This window comes from Herpailurus yagouaroundi, unplaced genomic scaffold (assembly GCF_014898765.1).
Source record: "Herpailurus yagouaroundi ecotype Mexico unplaced genomic scaffold, PumYag 180, whole genome shotgun sequence".
In the NCBI taxonomy this organism is placed as follows: domain Eukaryota; kingdom Metazoa; phylum Chordata; class Mammalia; order Carnivora; family Felidae; genus Herpailurus; species Herpailurus yagouaroundi.
The window spans coordinates 5,651,344-5,673,542 of record NW_024412411.1 but is presented as its reverse complement, the minus strand read 5'-3'; the positions used below and the strand labels follow the sequence as shown (position 1 = coordinate 5,673,542).

The window sequence follows — 22,199 nt, the reverse complement described above, 5'->3', positions numbered from 1 at the left end:
AGACTAAAGAAGCAAAGGAAGAGGTGCCTGGGTGGCTCAGTTGGTTGAGTGTCTGACTCTTGATTTTGGCTCAGGTCATGATCTCAGGGTCATGGGGTCAAGCCAAGTTGAGCCCACCACCCCCCTCTGGTGCTGAGCCTGCTTAAGATTCTTCTCTCTCTCCCTCTACCCCTCTCCCTTGCTTGCACTCTCTTTCTTTCTAAAAACAAAAGCAAACAAAAAACAAAACAAACAAAGGAAATCACTATCTACTTAGTACTACATGCCAAGTCTTGTGTTGGGCATCACCTACGTTATTTAATGTCAGCTTCACATCTAATCATCACTATCTAACATGCTATACTCTTGCTCTTAAATGTATGCTCAGAAGGAGGAACATTCTTTTGTCTCATTTATTGCTATATCTTTAGAGTCTAGGACAGTGTCAAATACACATAAGCAGTCAATAAATATTTGTTGAATGAACAAAACAAACAAGTCCATGAGATAAGTGTTATTATTCTCCTTTCACAGATGAGTAAACTAGAATGCTCCAAGGGTGCAAATGAATTGCCCAAAGTCACGTGGTCTATTAAGGAGCCAGAATTAACACCCATGTTTCACTCTTCTGTTCTTTCTACAGACCAACACTTACACTTCAATATTAAAGAACTCTCTCAGCTTGGCAAATCCATAATTTATATGCCTATAGAAGATGTACGTACTCAACTGAAAGTTTGAAATTTTACTGAGATGTTTGGCATTTTAATGATAAACGTTTTGCTACAGCAACAATGGAGGACACATTTTCCCAACATAACAGTCGCATTTATGGATAGGCATTATCTATATCATTTCTCACTTTAAAATCCTGTAACACGATTACTCTGAAGACATAGATAAAAAGCACAGCAATTCCAGATTCCACCAAAATAACATTTGCAAGCTTTAGTTTTGTAAGTTACAACATTACGATGACTCATGATATGCTGTGGGATTCCCAGTTTGGAATGCCAAATATTTCCATGTGCATCCAGGTTGCTGGAGCATCCCGGTATGGGAGGAGGCAGGCTTGGCACATCAATAGGCATTTCTATCCTAAAAAAATGATATGGGAGGCTCAAGGATTCTTCAGAGAATCAACTGTAATAAAATCCATCTTGAGAATATTCACTTTGTCTGAGAGAATGCGAGAATGAGGTTAATTTTGCTCAGGAGAGTATTCCGTATCCTTTCCCATTGGCAGAACATACCTGATCCATTCGTGCTTTTACTTACCTGGGATTACATAACATGGTACCTTCTCGTACCACTTTGCCTTTTTTGTAGGGATCCTGGTCACCTGCCTTTCCTCTCGGGCAGGCCCTTTTCCCTTCTGTCCCACTCTTGCTACCCGCAACGCGATGGCATACAGCCTCCGTATCCACCCAGACAGTTCATTATTCATGGACCAAACTAGCGGTTTGGCCTGCACTGTCTTCCATCGCCACCTTTTGGTGCTACTGTCTTATTCTGATAAAAGTAATAACATTCAGGGGCGCCTGGGTGGCGCAGTCGGTTAAGCGTCCGACTTCAGCCAGGTCACGATCTTGCGGTCCGTGAGTTCCAGCCCCGCGTCGGGCTCTGGGCTGGTGGCTCGGAGCCTGGAGCCTGTTTCCGATTCTGTGTCTCCCTCTCTCTCTGCCCCTCCCCCGTTCATGCTCTGTCTCTCTCTCTGTCCCAAAAATAAATAAAAACGTTGGAAAAAAAAATTAAAAAAAAAAAGTAATAACATTCGGACAAATGTTGTTTAAAAGAGAAGAAATGGAAAATTAAAAAAAAAAAAAACAAACGTATAACCCGACCACACAGAGTTGGCATACCCGTTCTAGTCATTTAAGAGACTGAGCCTGGGTGGCTCAGCCAGTTAAGTGACTGGCTTCAACTCAGGTCATGATCTCACTGTTTGTGGGTTCGAGCCCTGAACTGGGGCTCCGTGCTGACAGTGCAGAGCCTGCTGGGGATTCTCTCTCGCTCTCCCGCTTTCTCTGTCACTCCCCGACTTGTGCTTTCTCTCTCTCTCTCTCTCTCTCTCAAAATAAGTAAACTTTTAAAAAAAAGAGACAATTTTGGATTTATATATACTATTTTGTATAACACCCTTTTCACTTAATATAAGCATTTCGCCATGGTGTTTTAACTGTTCATAAACGTTAATTATAATGACTGCATAATAGTCTATTGTATGGTCATACTGTAATTTATTTAACCAATTTTCTACTGTTGGACTTCTGGGTTGTTAAGCATAAATTCTGCCCACATTTTAGACTATTTCTTTAGGACAGAGTCCCAGAAGTGGAATTAGAGGATCAGGAGATATAAACATTTTTAAAGCTCCTGATAGATACTGCCAAATTGCTTTTCAGAAAGCTGTTGCCAATTTACACTTCCAACACTGCCAGCATGTTTTCCTACCAATACAGATCTGTCTAAAGGATAATAAAATCTAAGTGGAACATACAGTCCTCAAATTATTCACGCAGTTGGAGAGGATTCACGACTGCAGCACAGAGACTTATGGCAAAGGTCATACTTATTTTCAGGTATGCAATTAACAATAAGTTAGTGTGGGCACATGGAAGAGAAGTTCTACCCGGGTGAAGAGTAATATAATTAGATTTTAGACTGTCAGATCTAAGGCGTGTGTCTGCTTTCTCCATTGCTGCACCTCAGCAAACAGGACAGTGCCTGGGACATATAGTCGCTTGACAAAAATTTTTGGAATTAACACAGAACCTTCTCTCAGATGCAACTATTCAGCAGCTGTAGTATTTCGTCACTCCAGGATTCGAGAAAAACTTGACTTGCTGGATTAAATACTTTTGTAAACATCTGTTCAATCCTGAAATTCTATCTCAATTTTGGGAAACCAGTTTAAATAAAGGTGACACAATACGGCTCTCTTTAGGGGAAAAGCAAGTAAAACAAGGGTACACCCTTGGCCCCAGCATGCGCTGAATCGTGAGTGTTGTCGCTTCCACAGTAGTCACTTTCATAGGTAAGAACATAAACTCATTCAAATGCTGCCCATGGCCAAGGCAATTTGGGAACCACCTTCAGCTCCTTGTTATCACTGGTTGCAACTTGGAACCATTTGCAGCATCGCCAAAATTGTTTCTGAGATATGATAAGGGCATAATATAGGTAGTAGTTTGTGTAACATCACTTTTAGTCAAAAACAGCATAGAACTTATTTTGTGAAACAGAATGTGGTTACGATAAACAGTCCATCATTCAGGTGTAGTTCACTCTCCTGGCATCATAAAGATTCCCTTCAATATTCTACAGTTTCCGTACAGTAAGTTGTCAGACACTGGTGGATCAATATGGCATTAACATTATCGATGGAAGAGGATCAGTCATCTGTCATTTTATATACACACTTTACATACATTGGACCAGGGGCAGGCAAACTACGGTCCATGGGCCAAGCCTGGCCCATCATCTGCTTTTCTATGGTGTATAAGCTAAGAAGTCTAAAAATGTTTTTTTACATTTTTAAATGGTTGAACAAAATCAAAATAGTATTTTGTAACACGTGAAATTCAAATTACAGTATCCATAAAGTTTTATTAGGACACGGCTATGTTCACCTACTTCCGTATTAGCTATATCTGCTTTTGCAATAAAATGCTGAGCAGTTACAACACAGACTGGATGGCCCACAAATCCTAAGACATTTCCTTTACAGAAAAAGTTTTTGTTGACCCCTTTACGAGATCCAAGGGTTGTTGGAAGTATCAAAGTCCCCCACTATAGCTTTTTTATTTCTAGATATTAATACTGGAGAAGGGTGATGCAACCGGTAAGTGTTTGCAAGGATCTGATACGGCAGACTAGAGAAGAGAAATACACGAGGGTTGCCTTGGATAGTGTGTAAAGCCTGGTAAAATCTGAGAGGTCTGATCTAACCAAGAAGCAGTTGGAGAACACAGGGTTACATATACAGTTCCAGCAGCAAAGGAACCTCTTGCTAATTGAGCCACGTGAGACCCTGGTGAGACCCAATCCCAAGGACCTAGAGGTGAAGTGGTCTGCAAATAGCAGGCTGGCTGAGCAGTGCATGTGATGTAGAGACAGTTCCCCAAGGGTATCGCCGTCCTTTACTAGATGGCCTCAAGTCATTTGACACCCACATTTATCAAGGCATGTTCACTGGCAAATCTGAATTCTAAGAAATGGATTTGAAAGGAAGTCTCTGGAAAGCAGGCGCCAGGTACACATTCTTCCTAAATAATAACATCTCATTGAGGATTCAGAACCAGGGGCAGAATTCAGAAGATTGCAGAACTATCCACATGTTTTTTAAAATCAAAGATTGGTGAATATTTAATTCTTTACGTTTTTTTTTTTTTTTTTCATTACCAGTGGGACAGGTGGAAGTAAAATAGTGTGGTGTGAGGGGCAGAGGAAGAATTAGATAAAATCACTGATGGGATGATCTGCCCTGGAAGGTGTCTATTCTCGTGGACTTCTAGTTGTGGAATGTAACATTCCATGTGGATTTTGAACCAGAATGCGGATGGGGATGGAGATCAGCCTGAAAGCCAAAGAGATTCATTAAATGACTGTGTTGAGCTCGAGAATTACAGTCAAGGTTTGCAGATGTCCAGCTCTCCTCCTGATGTCCTACAGAGAGCCAGGCTTCATCTTCTATGTTTCCATGGAGCTTACCCAGAGAGGATGGGATTTTGATCTTCTATTTCTGAAAAACTTTCGTGACTCCTGAGCACCAGAGGTAACCAAATTTCTCTTTAAGAAACCTGTTAACACTGGTTGGCTCTGGGGAGCAGAACCACTGGTGGCTAAGGGTAGGAGGGAGCTTTCTCTTCCTCCCTGTATGTCTCTTAGATAACACAAAAATAAGAACACATACCTCCATGTTGTCCCACCCTGCTTCTTGAGGATAGGAAAGCAACCTGGGGCCACTTTCCCCACTCAAGACTTTAGAGCTGAAGTGAAGAGCTGGAAAAGGGATCTAAAAATTAAGAGTTGTAATGGAAAATCTTGACCAGAAGGGGGAGAGGTGTGATCCTGAACCAGAAAACAAAGCACCAGTGTAGCAGAGGAGAGAGAGCAAACTGGTAGAGAATAGACAGAGGTGTATAAGAAAAGCCAAGGACAAGAGCCTGGGGCACGATGTTGGGTAGATTCTTGGGACTACAGGATTAGCTCAAGAAGCCTGGGTGGGAAGGTGCAGTTCAGGGTTAAAATTTGTCAGCAATAAAACCGATTTGGTGGGTGGGCACATAAGGGATACTGCTTTATGAGAACTCTCCCGTCTGGGGATACTCTAGATCATGGTCTGGCCTCAGGTTTAGCAACTCTGAGCAGCCATGTATAGATGGTTTGCTGTGGATGAGTGTTAGGGCAGAAATTTTACTTCCCCAAATCTGAGCTGTCTTAGGGTCTATTATCATTTCATTGAATATTTTCCGGGAAGCCTCGCAAATGGGCAACGGGCCCCAGTAGTACCGTAGATCGACCTGACTAGTACTCAGCACAAGAGCTAAAGTAAAACATTAAGTCCTTTTCCTTATAGCTACTTGTAACAATTTGAATTCACACTCTTGATTACCTGCTTCCAGTAGCTGTGTCCAAACCCTGTCTGGGCCACCATTGCTTGTGGTACCCTATGCTCCAGCATGGTCTTGGTCCAGCATCTTTGGAAGGCTCATGCCAGCCCTGTTTACAGGACAGGAATGAGTCCAGAAATAAGTTCTCTCAGGTTGGAGATGTTGCCTAGAGATACTGTTGTAGGATCCTGGCCCTGGCTGAGGAGCATCCGATTCTCCAATAATTACCACTGAACCTAGCAAGAATTAATGAGGTTCAGCCCCAAAGTTGCAACAGCCAGGTACGGGGCCTTTGTTCCAGAAGTGCAGTGTTCCTGGTGGCAAGTGCTTGTGGGGAACCCAGAACCTCTTCTGATGTGGAAGACGTCAGATGACGTCCTGAAATAGAAAGTCTACAAATCGCTAAGTAGGTAGAAGTCTATGAGCTGTTGTTTGGTTTAAGATTTTTCTTGCACAAGATCTTTTATTTGTTGCATAAGGTGTAGGTTTAAGGGTGCCTCAAAACTGACAGGTGTTAGTTGGGAACATGCCACTTTTTGAAGGGGACAGAGATAGTGAAAGAACAGAACTAAAAATAACTGTGTTGAATAATTAAGTGCTGGGCTTCTCTCAACCAATATGGTTTACTAATCTACTAGTTCAATAATAGGAGCTTTGCATGTGAAAACCCTTGGGTAAAACAGACATTGGCTATTCCTGTGAAATGCTGTTTCTAACCATCTTCCACTGCATCTCCATCACGCATTTCTGAGATGTCTCCAGTCTATGTGGTATTACTTGGAATCCACTTGGGAAAAGTTCCACTGCATAAATCCTGGCAGAGAGGCAGAAAGAGATAAAGGAGTTCGAACTTGCAGAGAATGTTTTTTTTTTTTTTTTTTGGGGGGGGGGGGGGGGGTCTGATGGAAAAATTAGATAAATAAATGAATTATTATAAACCTAGCCACAGACTCAGGGGAAGCAATTTATAAAATAATGGCATAGTTGGGGCAGAGGAAGGGAAGCAAATTATCCCAAATTGCTCATCTTCTGCAACACTATCATCTTCCTCCAGACTTTGCTATTTCAGCCAAGAGCGCCATCATTTTCATACTGATGCAGGTTTGAAGCCTCATGCTGTTTCACCTGCTTGGGAAGCTTCCCATAATTTCCTAGCCTCCTGTCTCACCCTTCCTTATGGATCCAGTTCAGGAATCATCTCATCTGGAAGTCCACCCACCTTGTGGTGACCGTGTTTTATAACTTCACATTTTCAATGCCCAGCAGTGTTTTAAAAACTGCACGTGCTCAAAAAACACCCGACAGTGTTGGTATTAGTTATAGCTGTGTGGGAATCAGCACATGAGCAGCAGACGCCCTTAATTCAAGGTCTAGAGTATCCTCTTGTCTTCCTCCTCACACATCACAGCCTGGGCCTGAGTCTCCTCACTTATATTTTCTAGGACCAAATCCTCCTTTTCCAGCAGAGGAGTTACCCAATCGAGTGGGGGTGCGAAGCATGGGACTAATGAAACAAATCCAGCTCTTCTGTGAGAGACAGGTCTGTGAGATTAGTATGGGTGGCCAAGCCCTCAATACCGAGGGGTTCCTACTGAGTCATTTGGGCTGGATATGCCCTTAGCATTGCTCACTAGGTCGGCGTGCCACAGCCTTCTGTACCGTACCTCAGGTCCTGCCTGGGAAGCAGGCTGGAACTGTAGGCCTTCTTTTGGGGTCCTCCCAGAAGAATATGCCTTCCTGGGCACAGAAAGACTCCAGGGGGTCATGTTCCCACCTTTCAATGGTATGAACCCCTGAGTCAGGATGTTGAGAACACGGGAACAGGATAGCCACAAGCTAAGGTCTGGGCAGCAAGGAGATCCAAACTTGTTAAGCAAAAGAATTCAAGAACAAACAAGTACCAGCAGTCAACAGCCAGAAGTTCTTCAAAACTGGAGGATGGCCCAGCAGTCCAGCAAGAGTAACTGGGAGGGCTGTGACATGGGGGAAGGAATGGTAAAGACTGAAAATGGAGGGGCAGCAAAGGAAGGTGCCCAACTGTGAGGCAGCTTTCTACCTCAGGCTTGGCCACCTCACATTCCTTTCACCATGGTGTGAACCAGTCCTGAGCTGCTCTGGTGGGAAGGCTTGTTGATGATGAAGCATGCAGAAGCTGGCTGGCAGGGAAGTGGTTCTGGGGATGAGATACAGGCAGAGGTATCTCCCCGCCACCTTCACACTGGAGATGAGTCCATGTTTCAGAACTTGTTATCTTTTTCCTTACACACGAGCTATTTTTCCTAGTTTCCTTTGAAAGATCAGACCGAAAGTCAAGTTTCCCAGGCTGAGGTTCATCCTTCAAAACACCTGATAGGACTTTTGCGGAAACTTTTCTCATATTCAAGTTTTCTTTCAGAATGAGTCTAACAGTTTCTTTATCTAAATTTAACTCTTCGGCCATCATCCTCACTGTCAACCGCCTGTTTGAACAAACCAAGTCCTTGACCTTCTGAATATTTTCATCCGTCCGGTGGGTGACTGGACGGCCACTTCGGGCGTCATCTCGAACGTCTTCCCGCCCTTCTTTAAACCTTTTGTGCCAGTCGAAAACTCTGGCCCTGGACATGACTTCATCCCCATAAGCTTCTTTTAAAAGGTGGTGGGTCTCACTTGCAGACTTGTTCAATTTGACGCAAAATTTGATACTAATCCTTTGTTCTAGATAGCGGTCACTCATTCTGGCACTTAACACAGGAACGTTAAGACCACGACTGTAAGGGAAGACAGAGAAACCAATCTCTATAGGGCTGCAAGGGGAATCATGTCGCTATTAATGCTCCTCCAGAAGCCTCACCAGGGAGGAGTAATTGCTTTTCTGAGTTTTTGCCCCTCAGCTTCCGGGTCGAGGCTGGGGAGGCCTGTCCTGAGAAGCTAACCTGGCCCGAGGGCCAAAGAGAAGCTGTAAAGCTGGGGAAAATGAAATCTACACGTCTCCGTCCAACTTGTGCACGTAGATCTGCCAGGAGTGTGCCAATCAGTCAGCAAGGTCTTCCCGATTCTGCGGCCCTTAAGAGTGTATGGCGATTTCTGCAATAGAGGCCTAAGTGGTGGCAACGTAAGCAAGCAAGGAGAGATGCACCGGCGATACGACGTGCAAGCTCGCCCCAGATCTGCAAAAACCCGCGCAAGCCAAACCTACCGAAAGTGCCGGGGGCTCGCCTGCTCTAGAGTCCCGGGAGACACGCCCGCATGCGCATTACTCTCTCCTCGCGGGGTAGGTTGTGCGCAGGCGCACTGCGGCAGCCCGCGCCAGGCCTCGCCTCCGCCCCGCCACACCCCGGCCGGCGCGCTTCTTTGCGCGTGCCCGCCTGCGGAGAAGTCGGCGGAAAGGAGGGGGCGGGGGAGGAAGGCTGTGAGAAGAGAGGGCACCCCCGGGCGCCAGGGTGCATTGTGGGAAGGAGGCGGCAGCGTCCCGGGCGGGCGGGAGGTGCACCAGCGGCAGCGGCGGCGGCGGCGGTAAATCCTCCCGGCCGCTCACAGCACTGTGGAGCCGCGTCCCCAGCCCGGCCTCGGACCGCGGCGCCCCTCCTGCCCCTCGCGGCTTCTCGCCCGCCGCCCCTCCCCCCGGCGCGCCGGCCTTGCCGAGCCGGCCGGCCGGCCTGGCTCCCCTCCCCGGCCCCGACGGGCGGGCGGGCTGCCCTGAGGAGGCGGGGAGGGGAGGGCTGGGCCGGCCGGCGGGTGGGCGACGATGCCGAACTTCTGCGCTGCCCCCAACTGTACGAGGAAGAGCACGCAGTCGGACCTGGCCTTCTTCAGGTTCCCGCGGGATCCGGCCAGGTAAGCGGCGGGCGCCGAGCCGGCAGCCCGGGCCCACCTCTGCGGTGCGCACTGCCAACCGCCGGCTCCGGGGCTGCGTGGGGAGCGGGCCACGGGTCGTCGACCCCAGCCTCGGTCCCAGGTGGGGAACGGGCCTGGAGCAGCCGGCCGGCGAGCGCCCGGGGACCTCGGAGCACGTGCGCCAGCGGGGGCTCGGCGCCGAGGGCACCACCCGAACCCAGAGGCAACTGGGGCGGCGCGCGGGCGGGATGAGCTGGGTTCTCGCCCTGGTTAGCTTGCTGGGTGACCTCGGGCAGGTCGCTTTCCTCTCTAGGCTTCAGTTTCCTCAGCTGTCAAAAGAGGGACTTGGATTCTGCGGTTGTGGTCACCCCAGGGCCCTTCCTTCTTCTTGCCACCACCCCCGGGACAGTGTTTCTTTTTAGAGTCCGGGCACCTTCTTTGATCTCGTCAAGTCACAGTTACTTCCTCCATCGGGCTTGTTCACGGTTCAAATTCTGGCTCTGACCGTTACTCATTGTCTCACTTGGTTAATAATGGGGATAACGGAGGGTAGAGTGGGGGGATACGCCCACAGGCGTGGGAATTGGTATTGAAACCTCTTCCTTGAGTTAACCCACACGCTCTGGCGTCCGTTTAAAGAGTGATAGAGTAGGGACTGTGATAGTCGGAAGAATTTTCTCTGGCCTCTTGTTCATTCGTTCATTTCAAACCAGTACTTACTATGTGCCGAGCACTAGTGTTAGGTGCTGGAAATTCAGATGTGAATGAGACAGTGTTGCTGCCTGCAGGAAGCTCACAGTCTGTTAAGGAGACATACGGAAGAAGGCGATTATAATATAGCACCCTATTTATTCCACAAATATTTATTGAAGGCCTCCTGTGTGCTAGGCATTCTTCTGAGCATTGGCAGTATACAGGTGAACAAATCAAAGCCCCTGCTCTCATGAAGTTTCCATTCTAGTAGGAAAATAGACAAATAAATATGTAAATACAGTATGTTATATGGTGATAAATACTATGGAGAAAAGGCAAATGTGGGGGGGGTGAGAAATGAGTAGCAGGGGAGACACAATTGCTATTTTAAATAGGGTGGTCAAAGAAGGTCTCACTAAGAAGGAGAATTTGAGCAAAGTAGGTGAGCAGGCCAACCATGCAGGTACCTAGGGGAAGAGCTTTCTAGTCTGTGGAAACAGTAAATGCGAAGTCAGGGCATGCATGTTACAGGTACAGCCAGAAGTACATGGACAGTAGAGCTGGTTTAAGGAAGGAGGGAGAAGGGAAAAAATGAGACCAGAAAACTGTATGCATTTGTATAGTGGGGGCGAATTGTGTAGGCCATTGTAGGCCATGTAAAGCACTATGGCATTTATTCTGAGACAGGAAGTCATCCAAGGGTTTAGAGCAGAGAGACTACTTGAAACAGGATGGCTGGCTACTTGTTAAATAGGTTGTAGGGAAGCAAAGGCGAGAGCAGGAAGAGCAGCTAAAGGCAATTGCAGTAATCCAGGTTAGTAGAGGAGAAGGTGGTAAGCTGTTGTATTTGAGATACATTTTGAAGGTGAAGCCAACAGGATTTGTTAAATGGTTTAGATGGAGGTTGTAAGAGAAAAGGGGAAGAATGACTCCTTTTTTTAACCTGAGCATTTACTGAGCTGTGGAAGACTGGGAGGAGCAGCTTTGGAGGAGGCATATTAAAAGTTGGTTTGGGACGTGTGAAGTTTGAGAAGCTTGATTGATGTGCAGGAATAGATGTTTTTCTTCATACTGTGTCCAGAAACGAACTCAGGATGGCCCATATTTAGATCAGTAACCTAAATATTTTAGAGCTAAAACCGTAAAAAGATAGTCTGGAATTTAGAGACTTTCAGACTAGAGATTGTAAATATGGGTTGTTCTGAGTTTATAGAGGGTATTTAAAGCCATGCTATGGGGTTAGTAAAGGAGTAGGTCTGAGGGTTGAGCCTTGGGGCATTCCTGGTATTTAAAGTTCAGGCAGGTGAGGAAAACTAGCTCAAAAGAGTGAGGAATAGCTGTTGGGTTTTATGGGAGCAGAGAAGAGGAGCATCCGAATCTGACTGTACCTTACCCCATTAAGCATTATCTTCCTTTTACCCAAATTGTAGCCCAAGGGCATTCCTGAGAGTTTATTTAATTTGCATAATGAGGGCGCCATTAGTTGATTCTGAACCATAGATCTTTTGTATCCATATACTATAGAGAATGCTCTTTTCATTACACTCCTTGGGAGTATAGGGGTGTACAGTCTCAAATTTAGAAGTTTTTAGATCTAGTGCCATTGGTCGCCTTTGAGAATCTAAGGTAAAGACTACTGGAGAAAAGACATAGACACAATTTTGCATTCCACTATCAAGGTATTTATGGACCCTTTAGGGGCCCTGTGCGTGCCTGACAGGGGGGGTCTTTGTTGAAACACCTCCTGCTTTGTGAAGGGACATTTAAGATGTTGTAAGGGGCCCCTGGGTGACTCAGTCGGTTAAGCATCTGACTTCGGCTCAGGTCAAGATCTCAGTTTTTAAGTTTGAGCCCCGCGTTGGGCTCTGTGCTGACAGCTCAGAGCCTGGAGCCTGCTTCGGTTTCTGTCTCTCTCTCTCTCTCTCTCTCTCTCTCTGTCTCCCTCCCACTCTCTCTCTCTCTCTCTCTCTCTCTCAAAAATAAATAAAATGTTAAAAAAAATTTTTTTTAAATAGATTTTGTAAAGCTTTGGCTCTTGTTTCTTCCTTGTATTGAGTGGAAACATGCCTCCCTATAATTTATGCTTTGGAGATCCTGGTTTTATTCCCAGGGTCACACTGAGCAACTCTGTGCCCTTTTCCGTGTCAGAGCCCTTTAAATATTTCAAGACCAAATTATGAACTTTTCTTAACTCTTTTAACATCTTTATTGAGATAATAATAATGCATATACCACCCATTTAAAATGTATATTAAATGCACTCTTAATATACATTATATTTTAATGCATATTATATATTATTCAGTATATATTACGTTATTAATTTTTAAACATTTGGTAAAATACATAACATAAAATTTGCCATTTTAAGTGTATAATTCAGTGACGTTAATTACATTCACAGTGTTGTGCAATTACTATCTATTTCCAAAGCTTTCTCCATTACTCCAAGCAAAAACTTCAACTGTTAAGCAATAACTCCTTTCCTCTCCCTTCCCCACCCCCCCCATTCATCCCATTTTCAGTCTTTGTGTGTTCTGTGTACTTCATGGAAATGGAATCATATAATTGTTCTCTATATCTGGCTTATTTTAGTGGACATAATGTCATCAAGATCCTAACTTTTTATCTAAACCAAGTCTTCCCATACTAAGGATTTCAAATTCTTCTGTATTTGACAGTTTCTTTTTTACTGTGCCCAGAGTTAATTATAATAAAGAAGTAGTTTTCAGAGGTGTGTATTAAATTACTAACAGTATTTTTAGGGTTATTTATAATTAGTTTTTTTCCTGTAAATGAGTCAGAGAAGGTTGATAAAAGGTGACATTGCTAACCTATTCTTGAAAAGTTAATATTGTTAACTAACAATAAATATATTTAATGCTATTAAATAGTACATTTCCCATTTGTTATTTTTGTTACTTTGTTATTTTTTATTTTATTATTATTTTTAAAAGATTTTATTTTAAGTAGTCTCTACACCCAACATGGGGGTCAAACTCAAAACCCTGAGATCGAGTCACATGCTCCACTGACTGAGCCAGCCAGGTGCCCGTTTCCCATTTGTTATATTTATAAATTCCATGGACACTCTTATAAACAGCTATTTGAAGTAATTTAAAATTCAAAAGTGTAGTTAATAAAGGGCACAATGTGGAATTTCAAAATATAGTACCTTTTATTGGTTTAGAAAAAGTGGCATTAATGTGCTTTTTATTTTTTTATTTTAGTTTTTTTTTAATAGTTGACACAGTGTTGAACATTAGTTTCAGGTGTACAACCTAGTGATTCAACAAGTCTGTACATTACACTGTGGTCCCACAGCTGTAGCTACTGTCTGTCACCCTGCAGTGCTGTTCTAATACCATTGACTATATTTCCTATACTGTACCTTTTATCCACATTACTTATGCATTTTTTTTAACTATAAAATAATTGAATCAACTCACCTTGGGCAGGTGGTACGGAGAGCATAAATTATTTAAAATTATAGTTAAAATTTTATTTATCAGAAAGTTATTTTATTTTTTTAAATTTACATCCATATTAGTTAGCATATGGTGCAACAGTGATTTCAGGAGTAGATTCCTTAATGCCCCTTACCCATTTAGCCCATCCCCCGTCCCACAACTCTTCAGTAACCCTCTCTTTGTTCTCCATATTTAAGAATCTCTTATGTTTTGTCCCCCTCCCTGTTTTTATATTAGTTTTGCTTCCATTCCCTTATGTTCATCTGTTGTGTCTTAAAAGTCCTCACATGAGTGAAGTCATATGATATTTGCCTTTCTCTAATTTCATTTAACATAATACCCCCTGATTCCATCCATGTAGTTGCAAATGGTAAGATTTCATTCTTTTTGATTGCCGAGTAATACTCCATTGTGTGTGTGTGTGTGTGTGTGTGTGTGTGTGTGTGTGTGTGTATCATGTCTTCTTTATCCATTCATCCATCGTTGGACATTTGGACTCTTTCCATACTTTGGCTATTGTTGATAGTGCTGCTATAAACATGGGGGTGCATGTGCCCCTTCGAAAGAGCAAACCTGTATCCCTTGGATAAATACCTGGTAGTGCAATTGCTGGGTCGTAAGGTAGTTCAATTTTTAATTTTTTGAGGAACCTTCATACTGTTTTCCAGAATGGCTGCACTAGTTTGCATTCCCACCAGCAGCAAAAGAGATCCTCTTTCTCTGCATCCTTGCCAACATCTGTTGTTGCCTGAGTTGGTAATGTTAGCCATTCTGACAGTTGTGAGGTGGTATCTCATTGTGGTTTCGATTTATATTTCCCTGATGATGAATGATGTGGAGCATTTTTTCATGTGTCGGTTGGCCATCTGGATGTCTTCTTTGGAGAAGTGTCTATTCATGTCTTGTGCCCATTTCTTCACTGGATTATTTGTTTTTTTGGGTGTTGAGTTTGATAAGTTCTTTATAGACTTTGGATACTAGCCCTTTATCAGATATGTCGTTTGCAAATATCTTCTCCCATTCTGTCAGTTGCTTTTTAGTTTTGCTGATTGTTTCCTTCACTGTGCAGAAGATTTTTATTTTGATGAGGTCCCAGTAGTTCATTTTTGCTTTTGTTTCCCTTGCCTCCAGAGACGTGTTGAGTAAGAAGTTGCTGTGGCCAAGAGCAAAGAGGTTTTTGCCTGCTTTCTCCTCAAGGATTTTGATGGCTTCCTGTCTTATATTTAGGTCTTTCATCCATTTTGAGTTTATTTTTGTGTATGGTGTAAGAAAGTGGTCCAGGCTCATTCCTCTGCATGTCGCTGTCCAGTGTTCCCAGCACCACTTGCTGAAGAGACTGTCTTTATTCCATTGGATATTCTTTCCTGCTTTGTTAAAGATTAGTTGGCCATACGTTTGTGGGTCCATTTCTGGGTTCTCTATTCTGTTCCATTGATCTGAGTGTCTGTTTTTGTGCCATATCAAAAACTTTTTTTTTTTTAATGTTTATTTATTTTGAGAGAGAGACAGAGCGTGAGCAGAGGGGGGACAGAGAGAGAGACACAGAGTCCAAAGCAGTCTCCAGGCTCTGGTGTCAGCACAGACCCCGACACGGGGCTGGAACCCATGAATCACGAGATCAGGACCTGACCTGAAATTGGACGCTTAATCAACTGAGCCACCCAGGCTCCCCTAAAGTTAAAAATTTTTTAAACTGCCTAAATCTGGATTGCCCCACGATGGCTTGACTAATGCCAAGGCTTGGCAGGAGCCTGGGGGCAGCTCATAGTGGGGCTCATCCCCAGACTAGGTGAAGGTACAAGGAGAGCTAATGAAACGTTTCTGTTACAGTGAGCTGAGCAATTGAAGCCCTCTTTTTGCTTCTCAGGCAATTAGCTCTAACTCACCCCTGAGGTGGTGAGGTCTTCCAAGGTTTTTATGGCAATTTAATCAAAGTTAATTGAGAGTTGATATACTCTGCCTTGTAAAATGTAGAAGAGTGGTTTTTTGGGGCACTCATGAAGGAGTGCCACAAAGTAAACAACTATTTCATAATGACACTGATGTTATTTGCCTTTTTCTTGCTCATTCTTTCAGGAGTGTGCAGTGGGGTTTCTGAGGGGCTACATAACATAGTAACGTCATTGCTCAGTAGGTTGTATGTTGTGTTTTCTAAGTATGATTATATAAATGCCAATGTTTGTAGGCCCTTTCTTGGAAGTGAGTGAGATAAGCCTGCCACTTCAAGGGAAACAATTGAAATTCAAGCAGAAATGAGAATTTTGGAGAATTTATAGGCACCACTTTGAGCTTGACAACTCTAAAGCTTTTCTAATGAGATGAGTGGTGACATTGATAAATGTGACTTTTAAAATAAATTGTATAGTGGTCGTTTGCATAACTCGCTGAACTGGTATTTTCCAAATTGACCAATTTGTGATTTTACAAAGACATGCACAGATAAAAGCTCTAGTCAAAGTGTAAGATACACCAAGATGGATTTCAATGTAATAGAGTGAGAAAGCTCATTGGTCTGGTTTCAGATTCCACATTGCAATTCAGCTTTAAGAAACCACCACTTGGGGAGTTTTGGTGTAGTATCAAAGAACATTCACAGTAATATGGGTAAGGGAGGAACATTTTAATTACCTTTTTTAACTGCACAGCAGTGTGGGGCCAGAGTTTCTTCGTATACTTCAGCCAAAACCACATGTGACAACAGATTAAGATAGACATTAAGAAGATTTGCAGAGATGGAAAACAATGCCATTCTTTTGGCTAAATGTTTTTTGTTTGTTTTGGAAAGTGCAGTTCTTTTTCTTTTTTTCTTTTTCTTTCTTTCTTTCTTTCTTTCTTTCTTTCTTTCTTTCTTTCTTTCTTTCTTTGTTTATTTTAAGAGATAGCATGAGTGGGGGAGGGGGAGAGAGAGAGAGAATTCCAAGCAGGCACTGTGGAGTAGAGCCCAGTGCGTGGCTTAAACTTAAGAACCACAAGATCATGACCTGAGCTGAAACCAAGTGTTGGTCACTCAACCGACTAAGGCACCCAGGTACCCCAAAACTTTTTAAATTTTAATGAAACAGTTGACTAGTGTTCCTTGAAATATGTTTTTGGAAATGCTGCATTAGTAGAGAACTATCAAAGGGAAAATAAAAAAAACAAAAAGGCTGAATAGTACTGAAAAGGTGATTAAGATGAAGATAGAAAGTGACCATTGGATTTGGCAGGGTGGAAGTCATTCATAATCTTGAGCAGTTTCAATGGAAAAGGGATAAAGCAGAAGCCTCCTTGGAATTGATTGAGGAAAGAATGTGAGATACAGTGAAAATGGGCTCTAGTTTTGCTATGTAGAGATCCAAGTTAAGAATTATTTAGATGGGATATACTAAGGCGTGTTTATGCTCATGGTAATATAGTAGGTTAAATACAGGATGTTGAGAGACCATATACAGAGAGGAAGAGGAGTCTTCCCTGTTTGTGTGTGTGTACATACTCATACACATATGTATACATACCTGAATCAGAAAAGTTTCCTTCAAGAAATGATCTTTAAGATAAGATCTGAAGGCTGATCTTTGCATAGGCTTTCCTTAGCCAGGGAAGTGAAAAAAGACAAGAAGATACTAGGGTGAATAAACAGCATGGGGAACAACCCTAGGATAGAAGTAATCACAGTGCATTCATGGAACTGAAGTAAGGCATGTAAAGAGGCAGAGAGTAGAAGAGTGGTTCGATAAGATTGAAAGGTAGACAAGGTCCAAATTGTTCAGGGTCTTATGACAGGTAAGGAATTGTTTCTTTATCCTAAGAGTCATGAGAAGCCACTAAAGGATCTTAAGCAGGAAAGACATTCTGAAATTGGCTCTTTAAAACGTTTACTCAGCACGGTTGCCCGGGGCTTAGTTGGTTAAGTGTCTCTCTCTCTCTCTCTCTCTCTCTTTTTTTTTATTTTTTTATTTTTAAAAATGTTTATTATTTGTTTTTGAGAGAGAGAGACAGAGTGCAAGCAGGGGAGGGGCAGAGAGAGTGGGGAGAGAGACAGAATCCGAAGCAGGCTCCAGGCTCTGAGCTGTCTAGCCAGAGCCCAATGCAGGGCTTGAACCCATGAACCATGAAATCATGCCCTGAGCCGAAGTCAGACGCTTAACTGATTGAGCCACCCAGGCGCCCCCAAATGTCTGACTCTTGATTTCAGCTCAGGTCATGATCTCACCATTTGTGAATTCATACCCCACATCTGGCTTTTTGCTGACAGTGTGGAGCCTGCTTGGGATTCTCTCTCTCTCGGCCCCTCCCCCACTCATGCTGTGTCTCAAAATAAACTTAAAAAAAAAAAATCAAACCCCAAAACTTTAAAACATTTACTCTCAGCATGGAGAAGGTGTTAGGTAGAGAAAGGTAAAAGACCAGTTTGGAAGTTAGATGGATTTGGAGAGTCACTTCACCTGCTAAGGGAAAAGGCTATGGAGTCTGGAGTGCATGAACAGTGACAGGGAGATCTAGGGAAGGGGAGACAGTGGTAAATTTGAGAGATAATTATATATGTGCCTAAAAGCATATTAGAGTGTGTGTGTGTACATTTGTGTGTATACACAAACATATGTATGTACATACATGTATATATGTAAAAAAAAATTGTCACAAAAACTTTAATAACTTCATTGGTGTAAAACACATGTACACAGATGATCACCAAATCATAAGTGTGTGGCTTGTTGGATTTTCAGAGTGAGGTGTCCATGAAACTTTCACCCAGATTTATATATACGTATATATATCTATATATATATAAAACTATATATATAACTATATATCTATACGTAACTATATACATGTGTATATATATATATAGATATATATATGTATATATAAAACTAATATCCCAAATTCTCTCTCCTCTGAGGCTAAGTCATTATCCCACTCTCCCTAGTCAGAGTCATTGTCTGACTTGACACACTTAGGTTAGTTGGTTACTAAGAATAAGGGACAGAGTGAAGGAATCTTTTATTGATATATGACATATATAGAAAGTGCAAAATTAGTAGACTGGAATGTGATGAATTTTTTTAAATGTTTATTTATTTTTGAGATAGAGAGGGAGACAGAGGATCCCAAGCAGGTTCTGCACTAACAGTGCAGCCCTGATGCGGGGCTCAAACTGACGAACCATGAGATCATGACTTGAGTCGAAATCAAGTCGGTAGTTTAACCGACTGAGCCACCCAGGTGCCCCAGAATTTGATGAATTTTTATAAAATGAATACCCAGGTAATGTTTGAGATATAGAACATGTTTCTACCCAGAGAAACCCATTGGAGATCCAGTGCCTAAAGTTTTTATTGGGATCCGGTCACATAGACACACTCTGCCTAGCATATACTAAAATTCTAGACTCCCAGAAGGAAGGCAGATGTTCAGTATGAATCATATTGTTTGCACAGTCTAAGCACAATGAGCCACCTTATCAGTTAGGGAAAGTTTTATGTCAGTGTAGGGAACTGCTTGTTAGCCAGATTTCCAGGCACAACCCAAAAGGCCATCCTTACAAGCAGGTCTTTTTGAAGATAGCAGTCTTGGGCCTGCTATATTAAGTTTTTTCCTGCATAATCACCATAGGTGAGTTTTGCCTGTTCTTTTTTTTTTTTTTAAATGGCATCTGATTTCTTTCGTATGTATGTATGTATGTATGTATGTATGTATGTATGTAGTCTCTATACCCAACATGGGGCTTGAACTCACAAGAGTCACATGCTCTTCCAACTGAGCCAGCCAGGCACCTCAAGTTTTGTCTATTCTTGAACTTTATATAAAAGGAATCATGGCATGTACTCCTGGCTTATTTTGCTCAGCATTATGTTTGTGCGATCTAGCTAGTACATTCATTTTCATTGCTGAATAGTATTCTGTATACAATAGTATACTACAGTTTATGCTCTTTACTGTTGACAGGCAGTTTTTTCACTTTCTTATCAATCTTTGGTATTATCTCTTTTGCATTGTAGTCATTTTTGCAGGTATGTAGTAATATTTCGTTAATGGTTTTTATTAGTATTTCCCTGATGAGATTGAGCCCTTTTTTTTCCATGAACATTTTTTTCGTGTGTATTGGCCATCTGGGTAACCAGCTTTTTTTTAATGTTTGTTTATTTGGGGGGGGCGAGGGAGGGGCAGAGAGAGAGGGAGACAGAATCCGAAGCAGGCATCGTGCTGTCAGCTCAGAGCCTGATACAGGGCTTGAACCCATGCATGAACTGTGAGATCACAATCTGAGCTGAAATCCAGAGTCAGTCACTTAAGCATTTGAGCCACCCAGGCACCCCGATCTGCATAGCCTTTTTATTGTAAGTTACTTTTCCAAGTTTCTTGCCCATTTTTATATTGGGTTGTCAAATTTATTTGTAGGAGTTGTAAAGATATAGTTTGGATATGAGTCTTGCCATTTTGCTCTTAGATGGCTTCTTTTAATGAAGAAAAGTTATTAACTTTAAAGTAGACAAATTAGGGAGGCCTAGGTGGCTCAGTCGGTTAAGTGTCTGACTCTGGCTCAGGTCATGATCTCACTGTTCATGAGTTTGGGCCCCGCATTGGGCTCTGTGCTGACAGCTTGGAGCCTGCCTCAGATTCTATGTCTCCCTCTCTTTGCCCCTCCCTTGCTTATGCTCGCTCTCTCTCTCAAAAATAAATAAATAAATATTAAAAAAAATAATAAAGTAGCCAAATTAATTCATCTTTTGGTTTAGAGTTTGTGCTTTCTGTTGCCTTCTTTAAATTATCTTTGTCTTGGCCAAGGTAATGGAGATAGTCTCCTGTGTTATCTTTTAGCAGCTTATTGTTTTACTTCCATAGTTAGATCTACAGTCTACTTGGTATTTATTTTTGTGTATATGATACAGAAGTAGGGGTCAGATTAATTTTTTTCATATGGCTATTGAATTTACTCAGCACTATTAAATTTTTTTTTTTAATTTTGTTTTGATGTTTATTTATTTTTGAAAGAGAGACAGAGTGAGAGGTGGAGGGGCAGAGAGAGAAGGAGTCACAGAATCTGAAGCAGGCCCCGAGCTGTCAGCACAGAGCCCGACGCGGGGCTTGAACTCACGGAGTATAAGATCATGACCTGAGCTGAAGTCGGACACCCAACCGACTGAGCCACCCAGGCGCCCCTTAAATATTTTTTTAAAGTTTATTTTGAGAAAGAGAGGGAGAGAGAATCCCAAGCAGGCTCCACATTGTCAGCATGAAGCTTGATGTGGGGCTGGATCTCACAAACTGTGAGATCATGATCTCAGCTGAAATCAAGAGTTGGACACTTAACCAACTGAGACACTCAGGTGCCCTGACTCAATGCTATTTGTTGTAAAAACAAAACAAAACAAAAAAATTTTGTCTTTGCTGCTATGCAGTGCTACCTTAGTCTTAAGTGTCCGTAGCTCTCCCATTTTGTTTCATTGTTTTATCCTTGTCCCAATACCACACTGTCTTACTAAGCTTTATAATAAATCTTAATATCTGATAGTGTAAGTCTTTCAACTTTTTTTCTCACAGTTATCTTAACTATTCTTAGTCCTTTGAATTTCTGTATAAAAAGTTTTAGAATTGCCATTTCTCTCTCTCTCTCTCACTCACACACACACACACACACACACACACACAGACATTCAAAGAGACATGCACAAAAGAACTTGTTGGGATTTTGATTGTATTGAATCAGTAAATCAATTTAAGGAAGATTGATATATTTAGAATTCAGTGTACTAATCCATGAATTTATCATTTATTTAAGTTATTTAAAAAGTCTTTTCAGTTAGGGGCATCTAGGTGGCTCAGTCAGTTAAGCGTCCCACTTTCGGTTTTGGCTCAGGTCATGATCTTATGGTTCGTGAGTTCAAGCTCTGCATTGGGCTCTGCTCTGACAGCTTAGAGCCTGCTTGGGATTCCCTCTTCCCTTCCCTCCCCTCCCCTCCCCTCTCTTCTCCTCCCCTCCCCTCCCCTTCCCTTCTTTCTCTCTCTCTCTCCTGCCTCTCCCCTCCCACTCGTGCCCACTCTCTCTCTCTCAAAATAAATAAATAAACTTAAATTTTTTTTTTTTTTTGTTACAGGTCTTGCACATCTTTCACTAGATTTACTTCTTGGTGTGTTCACTTCGGCAGCACATATACTAGATTTACTTCTTGGTATTTGATGTGGAAGACAAGATGTAGTTAATCGGGCTTTCTGCCCAATCTATTCTTGATTGAATCTGAGTGCTTGTGGTATAGGAAAGCTGTCTCAACTTAGTTCAGAGATCATACAGACAGTAGTATTCTGTATCGAAGATCTTCAGAGATGTAAGAATTAAAAAACAGCTGTAACAGTATGGCAAATTATTTTATAGTAAGACAGTTTTTATACTAAGTATTTGGATGTTGAAAGATGAAAGTTTATGAAATCATATTGCACAACTGTGCAAAATATTAAAATATGGACATCTTAGGCATCATTGCTGTGCAATAATACTTGGTTGAATGAGAAGCTATACTATTTAGGTGTGGTTTTAGTTTCAGTTAGATAATCAACATTTCACCATGGTTTTACATATTCAGAGTGGAGGGAATTAAGTGTCAGTGTGTGTGTGTGTGTGTGTGTGTGTGTGTGTGTGTGTGTGTGT

The 22,199-nt window shown here is 42.4% G+C and overlaps 2 protein-coding genes and 2 long non-coding RNA genes across 6 annotated transcripts in view; 1 reads left to right on the top strand and 3 right to left on the bottom strand.

Annotated features, from left to right (window-relative positions):
* Nucleotides 1-701: 701 nt before the first annotated feature.
* On the bottom strand, nucleotides 702-1,942 carry LOC121039310 (uncharacterized). Its single transcript, XR_005794689.1, has 2 exons — nucleotides 1,752-1,942; nucleotides 702-1,491 (listed from the first exon to the last, which is right to left on the bottom strand). It is a non-coding gene; the product is annotated as an uncharacterized LOC121039310 (long non-coding RNA).
* A 1,626-nt stretch (nucleotides 1,943-3,568) lies between these two features.
* Nucleotides 3,569-8,831, bottom strand: GVQW3 (GVQW motif containing 3). The gene is made up of 2 exons (XM_040489408.1): nucleotides 5,597-8,831; nucleotides 3,569-4,558 (listed from the first exon to the last, which is right to left on the bottom strand). The coding sequence occupies exon 1, from the start codon at nucleotides 8,308-8,310 to the stop codon at nucleotides 7,678-7,680; it is 633 nt and encodes a 210-aa protein (XP_040345342.1). The 5' UTR covers nucleotides 8,311-8,831; the 3' UTR covers nucleotides 3,569-4,558; nucleotides 5,597-7,677.
* On the bottom strand, nucleotides 3,569-8,845 carry LOC121039308 (uncharacterized). The gene is made up of 2 exons (XR_005794687.1): nucleotides 8,773-8,845; nucleotides 3,569-6,408 (listed from the first exon to the last, which is right to left on the bottom strand). It is a non-coding gene; the product is annotated as an uncharacterized LOC121039308 (long non-coding RNA).
* A 350-nt stretch (nucleotides 8,846-9,195) lies between these two features.
* Nucleotides 9,196-22,199, top strand: part of THAP12 (THAP domain containing 12) — a 26,975-nt gene continuing 13,971 nt past the window's right edge. The window contains exon 1 of one of the 3 annotated variants that reach the window (XM_040489407.1): nucleotides 9,196-9,410. In XM_040489407.1, coding sequence (XP_040345341.1) covers nucleotides 9,322-9,410 — 89 coding nt within the window. In that variant the 5' untranslated portion in view covers nucleotides 9,196-9,321. The remainder of the gene's footprint in view (nucleotides 9,411-22,199) is intronic. The other 2 variants (XM_040489404.1, XM_040489402.1) reach the window with 2 other exon arrangements.

What these genes read in the sequence shown, in the direction of transcription:
- GVQW3 (XM_040489408.1), bottom strand. Translation starts at nt 8,310, where the DNA reads ATGAGTGACCGCTATCTAGAACAAAGGATTAGTATCAAATTTTGCGTC.